At 34.1% G+C, this 17322-nt stretch overlaps 1 protein-coding gene across 1 annotated transcript in view; it reads right to left on the minus strand.

Moving 5' to 3' along the window:
• The window catches only part of LOC125237048, a 39353-nt gene extending 22305 nt beyond the window's left edge, over positions 1 to 17048 (minus strand). The window contains exon 1 of the mRNA XM_048143980.1: positions 16668 to 17048. Coding sequence (XP_047999937.1) covers positions 16668 to 16746 — 79 coding nt within the window. The 5' untranslated portion in view covers positions 16747 to 17048. The remainder of the gene's footprint in view (positions 1 to 16667) is intronic.
• Between the last annotated feature and the right edge of the window lie 274 nt (positions 17049 to 17322).

Raw genomic sequence — 17322 nt, forward strand, 5'->3', positions numbered from 1 at the left:
ATTTTATATGAGCCAATATGGACCCCTCACAGCTACCGCCTGTCAAAAACGCGAACAGTCGATTAGAATCGAAGAAGAACGCGCCTCTTTCATATATTTCATGGCCAGTGTCCGAGATGTGGCGATAGATGTTTTATCATTTATCGCGTGACTATAAAATGCTTCCCTGCCAGATTCCTTAGCAAACTCAGTTAAGAAAGGGAATAAAAATTATACAGCTCTTTCCCACCAATCTACGATGTTACATTTTATAACGCCAATCTTCTACCCATGTCGAAATTGTCCCCTTTTGTAGCTTGATTAATTTTGTAATATTACTTTAATCTTCTTCTACGGGCGTATGGTTTTTGTCAATGGCCTCAAAGATATATTTAGACTCATCGCTAAATTGATATTATAACTATTTTCGTCAGAACAAAATAGAACTGACGTCATACAGATTTATTAAAAATTCAGCTTGGAGTAAGCAAAGTAGTTACACGGATAATAATAGGTAGGTTGCTTTCTTTTTAAATTAATTTTTGCCGTCCAAATTTACTTTGCATAGTTACGTCATACTTTATTAAAAATTCATCGTGGACTAAGCAAATTAGTTGCACAGATAAAAATACGTAGGAGTTGCCTTCTTTTTTTTTAATTTTTTCGTCTATTTCTAACTGTTGCATAAAATAGAAAATTAAATGTTGAAACATATTAGTTGATTTATTTATTTGCCTACAACACTACCTCATAGAAAAACTTAATGAAAAAACAATATAATATATTGTTTTTATGTTATACCTAATACCGTCGAGCTTGGCAACTTTACCATCAGTGGTAACATTACTATTTATATTTACCATAGGTAAAGTTGACACAGTTGAATGTAAACAGCTCATAGAAACCTATAGAATTAAATATATATATAAGTTATTTTGTGCTATTTGTATTAAGATTTACTTAATGTAATTTTTTTTTTGCAATAGTGAGGAGACAATCTCCGTATTATTTCCATTCACGGGGTAGAGATTAACGCAGGCTAAAAAAAATTAAAAAATAAGTATCTGTATTTCTGTGCTACGTATATACGTATATATACATATACTATATAGTATATGCATATACAGCTACATCCCTTAGATTTTCATTCATATACTATGCACGCACAACCCTTTTCAGTCTAGTCTCGCCCCTTTATGACGTCAAGACATGCAAATTATAGCCCAAAATAATTTAGAGGTTAGGTCGGGTCAAGTAGAAATCGATGGTTCATTCATTGTTCAATGACACCACCTGATTTTAAGGTTCTTTTGGAGTCTATTTATACAACAAGAGGGGTTCAAATCCAAAATGTCTGACTGAGCCTCCTCTTTGTATGAAATGCGTAATCAAAAAAAAAGATATTTATTTACCAACACTGCACGATATAGAAATATAAGAACTTATAAAAACTGAGTAAGTAAAATTACAGATGTGTGTGCAGTAAAATGGATGAGACTCAGCGAGACCGCTGATTTTCAGTCCCCAACCAATAAACTTAAATCTAATACTTGACTAAATAACTAGCTTACTAGCTAACCTCCTAAATCCTATATCTATCGCAAAAGAAATTCGTTAAACTCGGGTTTTTCATTTTTTTGTGTGACACCCACCACCCACCTCACACTTTCTATATCTACGTGCTTGCATGGTGCATCGGTAGCAACCATATACCCGCCTGGCGGTAAGCGGTCATCTTAGCTTTGTGAGCCGACAACTTCAGAGTTTAGATAACCCGCCGCGGCCCCGGGTTCGAATCCTGGTAAGGGCATTTATTTGTGTGATGAGCACAGATATTTGTTCCTGAGTCATGGATGTTTTCTATGTATATAAGTATGTATTTAAATAATTATATATGTTTATCGTTTTCTGAGTACCCACAACACAAGCTTTCTTTGAGCTTACCGTGGGACTCGGTCAATCTGTGTAAGATGTCCTATAATATTTATTTATTATTATTTTATTTATTTATTAGATAAATTCTAATTTACTAATTCTAGCCTGCAGTTCCTTTTGCATTAATAGGTTTAGTTATAGTCAATGAATGAATAATCTGACCTTTGGTTTGTGAGCATCTCTATTTCTGACGGTTTGTCGCCATGTTAGGAACTCCAATTAGGTCACCAGACGAGTGGCAGTTTCACGTTTAGGCATTCGCTGAATGAACTATATTTGGCTCTAAAATAGTTTTGTACCTGTTCGTCTGAATTATACCTGCAAATATGCCAAAATGGCTATTAATCACCTCTTCCATGTTTTTTTATGAGCAATTTTACATCAAATTTCACTGTCAATGATTAAAATATATTCATACTAGCTTTTTCCCGCGGCTTCGCCCGCGTACTAAAAATAATCTTATGCAAACGTTGAACTTTGAACCTCCATTTCACCGCCTTAGGATGTGAATTTTGAAAAATCCTTTCTTAGTGCTTCTCTACACCGTATAGGGAACCTACGTGCCAAATATTGAATCTCTAGGACCAGCGGTTTCGGCTGTGCGTTGATATGTCAGTCACTCAGTCAGTCAGTTTCTTCTTTTATGTATTTAGAAGAAGAATGAGAATAAATAAACATATTTTTTAAATATTTGGAGTTTTTACAGTACTTATAAGCCCATTCATTCCCGTTAGGGATTGCAATTGCTGGATCCAGCATCCAGCAATCCAGCTGGATCCAGCGCATTTATCGGTCTGCTGGATCCAGCAGCCAGCGCTGGATCCAGCGCTGCGGATCCGCAAATACAAAAATCTGCAATAAAATGCGTAATTAACTTCAATCAACTTATTTTAAGTCATGTTTAAAACGATTCCGCGTTCCCGCACGTACCCCGTGGCCGCTTAGCACAAAATAATTATATTTCGCTACAATTGTGTATTTTTTTCAAAAACGTAAGTAGTTTGAAACTGTATTAACTACTGAAGATCTCAAAATGTATTTATAGTATTTAATTATTTACTGTTACCGCAAAATTTCTTTTAAGTTTCAACTTATGTTTAGATCAGAATATTGATTGATGTTTGTCTACGTATAATATACCTACTTAAAGGTTTATTTTTTTATTAATATTAAGTAAGTAAATTAGTAATTTTCAATGTGAACTAGTGAATGCCCAAATGTTGTGCCAAAAAAGCAGGCCATGTCTGGTTGATAGCATTATTTATGTACCTACTTATTGTAGTACCTTCGCTTCATCGTTGTTACACTTTTAATGACATTTTTTATTTAATGTAGATTGCTATAAGGATTAAAAATGGTTACAAAAATTAATGCCAACTTTTTACAAGTAAATTTTAACTTTTCTTCCCTGTTAGGAGAAAGCAAAGTAGCAGTTTTCTGTTCACGGACTATGTTGGCAGTATAATCATATATGACAGAGTCCAGTTAGGGGCGACGACGAGCGAAACGAGGAGGAGCGTGTTAGGTTGACCGTGAGCAACCCAGAAAAAACTTTTTAAATGTAATAACAATAACTGGTGGCTAAAGCTCCAAAGTAATAAGTTAATAACTGCTGACTCTAATGCATGCGTCACCGCCGTGTCCCTACAAATTAAATAATATTCTTGTAAAAAAAGTGAGTAGGTAACTATTTAAAAATATATATACGTAAGTAAAATACGTAATTGCATCCCTGTCAATAAATTTAGAAGTTCATAGGAGACTCAGTATTTAATATTTTTTGAAATACGCCATAGATATTGTTGGTGTTCAAAAAACATTTGGTATATACAATAAACAACTAGTCATATATTACGTCAAGTAAAACATTAGATAACATGAAAGGCCTTTTTTCTACTCCAGCACTTAAATCTGTCAATTAGATTATTGTCAGCGGTATCCAAATTAAGTTCATTTGAGTAACGATGAGAAAGTCTATTTGTCTATAGGTTCATAGGATTACTGCTAGCAGTAATCATATGAATATAGGAGTTCTGTTAATTTTTTTTTAAAAGCACAACTTCCATTTATCAGGTATGTTTTCATTTACAGTAATAAGTAACTTTTAATAAATAATATAATATTTAGGTTCATAATTTAAATCAAGATGAAAAAATAAACTTAAATGCGTTTTACATATTAGATATTGCAAAACAAAGGTAAAAATCATAAGTTTATTCAATAATTTTACATTCGACATTTAAATATTCTTGAACGCAACCACATGTTTCGTAATTGAAAACCGGCTTATTTTCTATTTCTCTTGTCTATGGTATGTTTGACATTTGTAAACTTATCACGAAACTATTTGAACTATTTCGGTGGTGTGTAGTTTGTTTTAATTCGACGTTATTGTGCAAAAACATAAGTAATTATTGAGTGATTCTGGTGAAAAATGCACTTCCGAAGAAATCAAGGCTATGGGCGCTCAAAGTGACTGACAATTTGTTACATGAAAAGTCAGATAAAGCGTACCAAAAATGTTATGATTGTTTTAACATGGAAATTGCAAAAAAATGTTTCAACTTTCTCTGAAACGGCGTTGTTGGCATATTTTGAAGAATTGTGCAACAAGTTCTCGCCATCAACATTGTGGACAGAATACTCAATGCTACGACGATCCACACAAATATTCCCATTCATTACATGAAGTAAGTAACTAACCCATTTTATTATTTTCGAATAGGTATGTATGTGGCTGTCGTAGAAAAAGTATAGTATACAATCGTAACATTATGAAGGCTATAAAAGTCTCGTACCTTACTTAGGCCACTCGGCAAGCCTTCGTGGCCTAACCGCGGTACTCAACTTTTATAGCCTTCATAACGTTACCGTTATATAATATACTATTGAAAAACCCTAAAAACACCCAAACTTTAAGTTGGTAGGTAAATGCAAGGTTGGCAAATAAAAAAAAAAACAATATGATAATTTGGGAAATGAACATTCGGCGGAATTAAATTCCGCGAAACGTGCGTTGGGAAGTGAAATTCGGCCGGGAGATAAATAAGAGAACCTTTTTTTTTTATAAATTATGATTACAAAATTGCGCGTTTTCATCCTTCCTTTCACTATTTCAACTAAAAATAGTAATAACAGCCCTATAGTAGAGCAAAATGTAATTTTTTTTATCATTTTTTCTACCTGCTGGATCCGCGCTGGATCCAGCTGGATTGGCGCCGATCCAGCAAAAATCCAGCTGGATTGAAAACACTGCTGGATTGCAATCCCTAATTCCCGTAAACAGTAAAGTAACAGTACCTATATTTTTAGCTTAATTATGTTCTTGAAGTTACGCACGTTTTTAGTCAAATTCAGTTTCTCCATAATACTACGTTGAAAATTAGTTTTTTTACTAGGATTTTTTAGTCTAAACTTGCTTTACATAATGCTTAATTAAAAACTGGTTGATTGACTTGAAAAGTTCACGAAATCAGATTTCAGTAAATTTTGCACAAACTTGTGTGGGATTTAACTTAAAAGACACAATAACAATGAGTGGGTGTGCTATGCTTAACATCGCATTTTCATTTAAAAAATATTATCATAAAATCCCACATTTTGTCATTACAAACGCTTGGCCCGACTCTTAAAAGTAGAGATGCACCGAATATTCGGTTACTATTCGGTATCCGGCCTATTCATCCCTTATTTTATTATTTGGCCGGATACCGGATGTACTGTTTTTGATTGATTGATTTTGGGGTAAAAAAATTTAATGTAAAAAAATCAGTTACGGTTATAATACTTATAATCATAGCCCTTTATTATTAAAAAAAATAAACATTTAAACAAAAACGGACTGCGAGCAAAGTTCACTACGATTACTACGAAACAAGTCAAAACCTGCACGACGCGCCCGCTCCCTGCTTAAATTGTAGACATTGTAGGTAAAATTCTGCTGATCGAATATTCGGCCCAACCATCGGCCGAATATTCGGTACCTATCCGGCCAAACAACTATTCGTTGCATCTCTACTTAAAAGCATACATATTTCACATATTTGTGACTTTTGTTTGCAGAAGGGACGTTAACGCTTTAAGTACTATAAGGTCTTCCACTTTAATGCCAACAGAAAATCTTATAAAAATATCCTTAAGCATGTTAGGACCCTTCCGAGAACGTCGTGTTACTATAGAAAAAAATTGCGATATTCAATTATTCATCCCAACCCCTCCCTTAGGCTGTCTTTATCCTCTTAGGTCTTGAAATCCTTTAATTAAAAAATATCAAATTTTTAACCAAGTTCCAACTGCAAAAATACTCGTAAGTTTATCTAAGGAGAATACATACGTGCTTGAACCATTCTCTAATGGAAAGCCACGTTTGTAGACCAACTGGCAGACTAAAATCGGCCCTTGAATGAATTTTTCACTCGCGTCAAATTTAGAAAAACGTGGGCGGCTTCCAGGTAAAATATACTGCTATTCAACGCCACAGGAAATTGATGCAGTTGAACTTTGTCGCCATTTTCGGATATCGTGGGCTGTGGGCTGAAATAAGCTTGATCGATTGCACTTATTTGTGAACTTTAACCCCCTCATTCATATCGATGGCCATCCGACCCGTCCTAGTCGAATGGACAACAGTTGACGCTACGTGGCGATCAAAACACAGTCTGGTTCAATCGTGCTACTACAGAGCGATAGAGAGAGCTAGCTACGATTCGCTTACGAAGCGTAGGCGGTTTTGACGTTAGCTTGAGTGAGCAAATCGCACTTGTGAACTTTAACCCCTTTCGTGTCTGTGGCCAGGTGTAAAATTCTTATCTCAAAAGTCTAGGAAAGCCACAAATTATGGACTAATGACTGTGTGGCAAAGTATGGGAATCGTATGGGTATGTGTGGAATCGGATTTTAATTAATATGTAAATACGTATTAATGATGACAACATCATTAATACGTATTTACATATTAATTAAAATCCGATTTTTAGATATAATAATTAAATCTCTGCCACACATTCGTGTTGTGTTAAAACAGGTAAAATCTCGAAAAACTGACGGTCAAGATCTCGAAACGGTATCGGCAAGATCTCGAGTAATACATATTTTCTCGTATCTCGAATCTGCAAAATTGGTGCGAGATTGCGCTTCGGATCGCAACGTAGTTACTCGTACTCATGTAGGTATTCGTGTAAATTACAATGTTCACGTTATCTTAAGATAAGAATTCCTACTAAATTTACATAAAATGGCTATTATTTCTCTGTAGGCGTCAAAATTAATTAATGAAGGGCTCCGATTCTGATTTATGGTTCTACTCGTATTTCTAACTAGGTAGGTACCTTGAAGATCGGGCAAGTTGATTCGTGTAAGTGAAATTCGTGTGTGAGATCGCAAAAATCACCAAAATAATCGAAGATTTTTATTTCACGTACCTAGTCAAAATTCTATCGGAAAATTTTAGAAATTTGCATTTACGTCGTCATTGATTACTTTTATTAATATTAGGGTAAAGTTGCCAATGTGATGTTATTTCTGAGAACATCCAATGTGGCAAAGTTGACAAGTAAGTGTAAGTACTTATAAGTAAATACTGATTTGTAAATCTTACGTCATATTATAAATATCACTGAAATATTTGTGCTGTATACAGTATGTATTTTTGATATTACCCCATATTTAAAGGGTTATTAATATAAGCCCTACGGAACATATTTTAATGTTATTTAATAAAAAAATACCTACTACTTTTATTTTTTTCATACAAAATAATTTAGCACGAAATGTATTGCTACTTTATTTTTATTCAATGCGTCGTACTTAGATGACTTGACGTAAGAACTGTCATTAAGTTCCGCGTCTTCCAGATGTCAAAACCGTGCACGGCACGCAACACATTGCTGATCAATAATTTTATTTTTATTAATTACTCTCTGGTAATAACGACTAAACTTGAGATTACTTGTTATATATTATGGGCTCTTGTTCTTAGCACTAAAACCTTGGTCTGGTTAAAGTTTACGGTTATACCATTACCATTATACCATTTTGTATTAATTAGAAAAATATTATTGTGTATTTTTAATGTGAATGTTGTCCTGTAATAATTGTAATTGCCTAACTTTTGTAATCTTCTTTCTATTTATTTTCTTAAGTATTATTGTTGTATGAATATTATTCTTTTAAACCAAATCTTGACGTGTAAAATGGCTTTACAAATAAATGAGTATGAGTATGAGTACCAAAAATATACACTGTATACTTATCTAAGACACTGACTTTGACATATCCTACCTGAAACCTACACAAACAAGAAAGGTTTTATCCAAATAGCTGTTGCCTATCATATCCCGATCAAAGACCTTTACAGGGGACAGCTCAATCACATTTTTTGTCATACTAAATTGAACCTTATCACCGAGAGAGAAAGTTGATCGTATCAGACTAGCGAAAACGGTCCACATGAGAGGGCATTGTTTGGGCTGGTGTCCCTCTCGCACGTGTGACCAGTGTTAATGAGGTTACCATAGTAGTAGTATTTTTATCTGTATATTACCTGACTTTAAAACTTCTTATTTTATTTTAGTGTTATATTCAAAGTAGGGTTTCGATATATTTTAAAGAATTAGAAAATAATTATAATGTAATTATTTTAATGCCCATAAATCAAAGATTTGTATAATTAAAAAATACCTTTAATTGGGTATTAGTAGATTTAGTAGTGACTTTGAAAATTAACTGGTATCCCCAATGTATGACAGTGATGACGTCACTGAATAATGTTGACATTGTCAGTAAGTGCGAGAGGGACACCAGCCCAAACAATGACCTCTCATGTGGACACACTTTTTGACCTAACTACACAATCTAGTTTAATAATTCTAAATCTATGATCCCGATATACAAAACTTAATTTTCTCTGCCAGCACAGATTTTCATAACAAAAAGCTATCGTTTAACTTTAATCTAGGGTAGAAAACCAATATTGAATGCATGGTTGCGCCACGTACAGCCAGTGAAGCATTCGGTCTGTAAACATTTCTATTTGATATAATATTATATTACTCATACTGAAGTCTATGCGGAAAGAGTAAAGTCACATAATATATAAATAAATAAATATTGGGGACACCTTACACAGATCAACTTAGCCCCAAACTAAGCAAAGCTTGTACCATGGGTGCTAAGCGACGATATACATACTTAAATAGATAAATATATACTTATATACATAAAAAACAAAACATCCATGACTCAGGAACAAATATCTGTGCTCATCACACAAATAAATGCCCTTACCGGGATTCGAACCCGGGACCGCGGCTTAGCAGGCAGGGTCACTACACTCACTACCGACTGAGCCAGACAATATACCTACAGTGAGCTGCGAAATTACATGGAGAAATTATAAATGAATTTGTAACATTGATAAATTCGCCAGCCACTTTTGCAGCTTAAAGGTTAATTTACTTTTGAGTGGTAACTTTATCTTCAGCTACAAATGTATATTTTTAAGTTTCTAGAGCCCTTAAGCTTGCTGGTAAGCTTAACCTGTTGCAACTGTAAATTAAGCCACGGTAAAAAAAGGTAATGTTACCACAGAAGGCAAAGTTGTCATGTGTAACGATATTGAATTAATGAAATAGTTACTTCTATTCTTCATGGAAATAATGTTCAAATCAAATCAAATATACATGTTCTGCGTGCGAATACCGCTGGCAGGCATCTGGCACACAAATGAAAGTTTCTCTTTTATATGGAAAAGCGGAAAGCTGTACCTATTCAAATATAACTTTGATCTGGACGATAGTAGACGTTTTATTATACTGCCGTCAGATTGTATTTTCTGTACTAGTTGCTGGCGTTACTTATGGTGTCAAATGCGAATTGCCAACGTTATTTTTAAGAACCTTATACAATAAGTTCCTAAACCATAATTATGTTACAGTGTAACAGATCTTTACTTAGCTGAAATTTTGTATAGGTAAGTATACGTAGTTTGAATGATTATATAGTTACGTTGTTTTATGTAATTAATGGAATTAAGGGTTTTATGATATAACGGTACGGTAAGCGCATTGTCATGTTTCATACCTACATTCCATAATCACATGCAATCAACGCTGCGTCTAACGCCTAAAATAAACGATCACTTAAGGCCTAAAACAAGAATTTCAATTATCATCATCATTATCACACACAGAGAAAGTCATGATCAGAACATATCACATTATTCTTACCGTATAAAAAAAAATCGTTAAAAAAGTCTCTAGCTAGTCTAAATTTAATGTTATACCTATCTGAAAGAATCAGGTGCTTAGAAGTTTAATAGTCCATTACCTGGCAACTTACATAGAGTCTAGATACTAAAGTTAGTGTTTTTGTAAAAAGAAAGTCGCTAGAAAACTTTATATTACCTATCGTAGCTATTTTACGTCCAAACATGTCTAAAGTTGTTTAATTTCGTCCGATACAGGCAAAGTTGGATGCTGTCGCAACTTTGCCCGCAACTATTGTTTTTACTGAGTTTCTATCTGGTCCAATGTTTCAGTTGTAAAGCTATAGGTATGTATATATAATGGCTTTCACATATAATATGTATTTAGAATAACTCGACATATTTGACCATGCATTTCTGAGAGCATAAAAATCTAAAAATAAAGTTTTATGATGTTTGGTCATATCGGCCATTTTTGTACTTATATTGAGTTTATAGTACACCTGTACAATAAGTACTTATTGAGTTTATGAATAAGTACACCTTTTTATTTACCTACGGATATTTTTGAAGTATTATTTAAAATTTGGCAAGTATTCTTTTTCAGAAGTAATAACTAGCACGGCTTGAATTTAAGACAAACATACATCCGGTCCGAAGGACCAACAAAAATATTTTTCAATATTGAAATTATCTACGAGGCTCCTTATCTACGGGTCCCGGGTTCGAATCCCACCCACACAATCTTTATTGAGCTGCGTATGTCAGTTTGAATTGTTTCTACAAATAAAACTATGGAAACGGATTAAATCGCGTATAATGAATTTAAAATACATCCCGACGTTTCGAACTCTTTACAGCGTTCGTGGTCAACGGGTGACTGAGGAAAAATTAAAATGTGCAAAAGCTACCCACTTACAAGAAATATTAACGAACCATGACCACAAATAATCTAGATTTCTAAGGCAGGTTCACACACTATTAATAAAGCTAGTTATACAATATTCAAAAAAATTTTTACCATTACTCTGTTAAAAAATAATTAACCAATTAATCTACACAAAATTGACAAAGAAACAAACTGCAAATGTCCATCACCATACAACACAAATGCCTCACAGCCTTCGTCGTGCTTGTTCCATTATCAGATGTACTACTGGATCCCAAGCCGGTGGTAAAGTAAAGCCATCCTCTCTATTAAAGTTTGGATATTTCTTGATCTCAATGGCCTCTCGCAACATTCTGGGTATATATCGCTTCTCCTTAGCGAGAACCAGAGGCTTGTCAAACTTTATAGCATGATTGGCTTTATCCATGACATGTTCAGAGACTGCAGACCTTTGCCGACGGTGCTTGACATCCGCTATGTGTTCCTTCACCCGTGTGGAAATGCTTCGTTTCGTCTGTCCCATGTTCGTGTGTTTCGTATTGTGTGTCGGGATGTATTTTAAATTCATTATACGCGATTTAATCCGTTTCCATAGTTTTATTTCATGAGTAACTATCGCGGTAACCGAAGACAATATTATGTTTCTACAAATTTGTGTTTATTTATATTTAAGTACCAAATAAGGTTACTTAGGTGTAACGTCGTAAAATGATTTACCTAATGCGGAAATATATAACAATAGCTCAAATTTCAAACTGTACTGTTTTAAGTACTTTATATTATTAGTAGGTACCACCCACGTTTCATCCCTGGTTTACTCTATCTCCTTATTTTTAGCTTAAACTTGATACTTTCAGTACTTGGAGAATGGAGGCGTATTCTGACAGTAAAAACAGGTTATAATATTTGGAGGTCAATTCTCTTGATCTTTCAAGAGTTGACCCGTACATTCGTACAAACATACATAGGTACGTACGTACATAAACTCACACCTGTATTCCCAAAAAGGGGTAGGGAGTTCACAGGAAACAACACAAGGGTGATAAAAGTTAAAATACAAGTTGCTTTAACCCTCAGCCGCAAAATATACAATAAGCAAAATGTACACAACGCGCAAAATGTAACAAAATGTGCGGAAGATAAAACGTACAATAAGCGGAACGTACAAAAGCAAATTGTACAATCGCATAATGTACAAAAAATCTGAAAATGCGCACTACCACAGAATATAGTTTTTGCCTGACGTCTGTGTGTGTAGGAGTTTGTGTACTATCTTTAAAATAGTTTAGTCATTAAGGTCACACACTAACATAGCATAATTAAAACCTAAATGTTACTAACAATAGCTATACCTAAGTTACTTAAAATATGTAAAAAGAGTGTCTCTTTTCGCCAACAAACTGCTGTGCAGTTTGGCGAAGATTTAAATTTAAATTTGTGTTATGTGTTTTCTGTAATAAAAAAAATATATATATATATATATAATAGGTACTACTAGCAAAACGTACAATACGTAAAACGTGTAATATGCAGATACAGTTGATAGCAAAATGTACTTTTTTCGCCTTTTGTGTGTCCCACACCACTATTGGGTTTAGGTACTCCTTTACCCTTTAACCTTCTCATTAAATCCTAAAATATAGGAAAGTATTAGAAATGTATGTATTATAAGTTAAGGTTAAGGGGTAAAGGAGTAAACCCAGTAATGGTGTGGGACACATAGGTACAGGTACTATTTAATCGTAATAATAAGATCGGAAGCTATCCGATTTGTTCTTTAGTGCGTTTTCTCATTGTCCGATCCGATATCGGATTTCGGACCGATATCCCATGCATTACAGCCGCCATCTTGGATTTTTTTCTATTGAAATCCTTCCGACATCCGATATCGGATCGGATATTGTGAAAACAGCCTTACAAGCGTCATATTACATCCTACACCGATATTGATTTGTTTTTGCAGCAGCGCGGGACGGTAAGGTCAAAATGTAGGCAAGATAGGAAGGTCCTGACCTTGACATGATAAGTGCTTTTATCGCTTTCTGAAATAACTGCAGTTACAGGGGAAACACATATGTATGAGTAATGCCAAATGGAAATGTACCGAACACAGTAATAGGAAGTGTGGTTGAATTCTAGATTAAAAAAAACAGTAAGTGTACTAAAAAATATAAGTGCTTATTTTAAGCCTCTTTGAATAAACATATTTGAATATACATATATATTTATACGAACCTTTTAGATAAAAAAAAAATAATTTTTCAAATATTTCCGATTGATTCGATCGATTGAATATATTATTTTTTTCAGTAGAATGTCATCAAGTTTTTAATTTTTTGAAACTACTTTTCGCGTGTGTTTTAAATACTTCAATAAGTTAGCATTAAAACATCCAGTATTACTTGTTATCATTAAATACTTACTATGATAACTGGACACTACTGTAAAATAATATTTTTTCAGATAAAGTTCAGGGACATGAATCACAATGACCAACAGTATGTACCTACACAGACACACAATTTATAAAATACAGCTGATCAATATTCGACCAAACTATTAGGTACTAGCGAAACGCCGTTCTAGAATAAAACTAGTACAAAAAAAAACTTCATATTATCAAATTAAAACTTGGTCTACCCGTGACCAGGGACGTAATGTCATATCCGAAACGTCGGGTTAAATAAAAACGTAAGTTTTACGTGATGAAGTCCCGTTTTAATTTAATAATATGAGTGAAGATCGTGTTAGTTTAAATCAATATAAAAAAAAACTTTTCCTCCCTATCTCGTAAGGAGATACAGGGGCAAAACATAATTATAGAGATTTTAGTTTTTCCCTATAGCGGGCTGGTAGAAAAAGCCACAAGGCATTGTCCTCCATTTGTTCTTTCTCTTTTTGTCCAAAACCGTTGATTTTTATCCAAAGACATTCCTATGTCACTCTCCATCCCTTCAACTATCTCCACTTAAAAAATCACGTCAATTCATCGGCATCGCTCCGTTTTGCCGTGAAAGATGGACAAACAAACAGACACACACACTTTCCCATTTGTAATATTAGTACTGGGGACGCTATTGCTATGTCTTGTATGGGAACCCTGCATTTTATGATTAAGCACTGAGACTTGGCACAGTTGTTCATTGGGTGGCCCTGAGTAGATAAAGATCGGGAGGCATCGAGAGCCCCCCCTAATTTAGGAGGGAGGAGGGGGGGAAGGCTGGCGCCTCCGCGCTTCCTTTGAAACCATATTTCTCTAAAACTATACAAAATAGGGCACACGATATATCATTTTCGGATAAATGAAGAACGAGGAATTCATTTTCGGAACAAAAAAAATGTATTTTAGAACAAAAATACAAAATAAAATGGGAAAATCTGAAAACGAGATTTTTTTTTATACATATTATTGCACATTTTATAATACACATTTTATAATAAAACTGTAATGGTTTTTTCTAAATAAAAAATATTATTTAATAGCTACATTTATTGAGTTTTAGAAAATGTATAATTTGTTATAGAAATATATTATACGACGAGTGATAAAAAATAATTTACATCGCCCGATAGGGTGATATGAATGCTCATTTCAATAAGTTTTGTCAATGATTTCAGGTAAAATCACCATTTTTAACACACGAAACCCGTAATCATTGTAGTTTATGGCTATTTTAGTGATTAATGTACATAAATATAAAAAAATACAAAAATTAAAAAAAAAATATATGTGATAACTTTTTCATAACATTATCCCATTTTGTTGTTTCTATACAATATATATCTAAAAGCAATAAATATTAATGAAAAGCCACATTTATGTTGTTTATAAAAATATATAGTTTGTTATATAAATATATTACGAAACGCGAGGTAAAAAAATAATGAAAGTGACGTGGCAGGGCGATCTTGATGTACGGTACGGGTCAGCTTGTATGATTCGATGAGGTGAGGTAAAGGTACTCAAAGCTCTCAAAAAGTGTAGTTATTTAGAGTACTCCAAATTAAACAACATACTCCTATATAGTCTGAATTTAACTATTTATATTACATGAAATGATCGATTGATATGATAGGTCAGATATATACATCTGATCCTAATACATCTTGTGAAATAGTAGTTATCTATATGATTTGCATAATTTATGGATAATTCTTACTTGACATATTTATTATTCCAGATCTGTGTCCTGTACTTTGGTTAACGAGTGCCGAAAATAGTTATTAACCAAAAAAGACCGCCAAATTAACAGCATTTCACCGACAAAAGCTGTCTTACACCATTTTTGTAAGGGTTATAGGTATATCAAGGTGTCCATGTATGGGGTCAACTAGACCCAATTCAAAATTTGCCATTATTTGCTACTTGTGGCTGGACGAAAGTCTGTAACAATTGGGATTTGGGAGCCTACTTGCCCGCAACGTTGCCTGTTGCTACAGTGTAATAACAAAATATGTTATTACTGTTGAGGAGCAGCGCCACGGTATGAGGTGTCCAAATGATAGACACGAGTAGTAGGTAAAGTAATGAATCCAATCAATCCCCTTTATTGTGTAAAGGTGTGCCTATATATACATGTTTGGGTTGTCGCTTACCAAGCAATATGCATTATGTCGCAGTAAACTATTGTGTTACTGCTAAACATAGAAAGTGGCTAATATGCCATTACAACAGAAACATGCCTCGAAATTGTCGGATGCAGGTGTAAAAAACAGTGCCGCGTAAGGTGCAACCGTAAAAAAAGACTTTTTAAATTAAATGTTCGGAGCCGATGTGCTTATGCAGTGGATGTTGTGATATTATACCCTATGAGCATTCATATCACCCTATCGGGCGATGTAAATTATTTTTTATCACTCGTCCTATAATATATTTCTATAACAAATTATACATTTTCTAAAACTAGATAAATGTAGCTATTTAATAATATTTTTTATTTTAAAATAACTATTACGGTTTTTATAAAAAATGCAATAATATGTATAAAAAAAAATCTCGTTTTAAGATTTTCCCATTTTATTTTGTATTTTTGTTCTAAAGTACATATTTTTTGTTCCAAAAATGAATTCCTCGTCCTTCATTTATCCAGAAAAGATATATCGCATGCCCTATTTTGTATAGTTTTAGAGAAATATGGTTTCAAAGGAAGCGCGGCGGCGCCAGCCTTCCCCCCTTTTCCCTCCTAAATTAAGGGGGGCTCTCAATGCCTCCCGATCTTTATCTACTCAGGGCCACCCAAGGAACAACCTGTGCCAAGTCTCAGTGCTTAATCATAAAATGCAGGGTGTTGTGCAATAGCGTCCCCAGTATAGTATGGATGCTTAGCTATCTAAATATGTAAGTATGTTACCTATACCTATTGTTGTTTTGTGTAAAATCAATGGCTCTCTGTAAGTGTGTATGTAGCTTGAATAAAATACCGATTATTAACCGGCCTCTCTAGCGTGATATTTTATTATTCAAAAATTATAATGTGTGACTTCTTATGTTTGTATGATTTCTTTATTATGAGACGGCGCCTTCGAAAACATTTTTCAAAAAAAAAAATTATGGCAATGATAAGCAAAATTCAAAAGCATTATAACAAAACAACAAGCATTTAAACTTTAACGAAAAAAAAAAACGAATGCACAACAATAATCAAATCAAACAGTACTTACATAAACACAGTATTTTCAGTAAAACTGGACACGAAGACTGCCACATTCTCATAAACTTAAGTACAATAGGATAAACCATCTTGTCTCCTTAGCTACCAGTCACTGGGTACACAAATCAACTAGCATTTACTCAAACGAACCACCGCGGAGTCCGAACGCGAATGAACCAAAATCCTGGCTGTTTGAGCCTTTTGGGGAACAACCTGTGCCTTAATTTTTAGTTTTTATACTGAGCGGCCGCGACGACCATTTTGTGACGTCATTTTTAGTAATCAATTCTTCCACGCATGCGTCGTCCGTCGCCTTGAGTGCGCGGTATTGGTAGCATTTCGTTTTATGGCCATCAAAACTGGCGGCCATGTTTTTTATGAATGAATTCCATTCAGTTGGATTATTTAGGTTATCGTCAATCTATAATTAGGTAGTTTGTCGATGTTTCACGGTAAACTGGTGTAATATAGGTTGCATGTCATGTCGATTATTTTGGGCTATATTTCAAGCCTGTTGCTTTTCTATTAACATGTTTTATAGCCGATGGCTACGGCTGATAATTCTTTCAACCTTTTAGGCCTTTATTTACACGCCTTACAAATTGCTGGGCTAAATAAAAAGGAGGGCGCTTATTGAGTTATACTGTTGAACTTTATTTGGTTCG

Source organism: Leguminivora glycinivorella, chromosome 20 (assembly GCF_023078275.1).
Source record: "Leguminivora glycinivorella isolate SPB_JAAS2020 chromosome 20, LegGlyc_1.1, whole genome shotgun sequence".
NCBI lineage: Eukaryota > Metazoa > Arthropoda > Insecta > Lepidoptera > Tortricidae > Leguminivora > Leguminivora glycinivorella.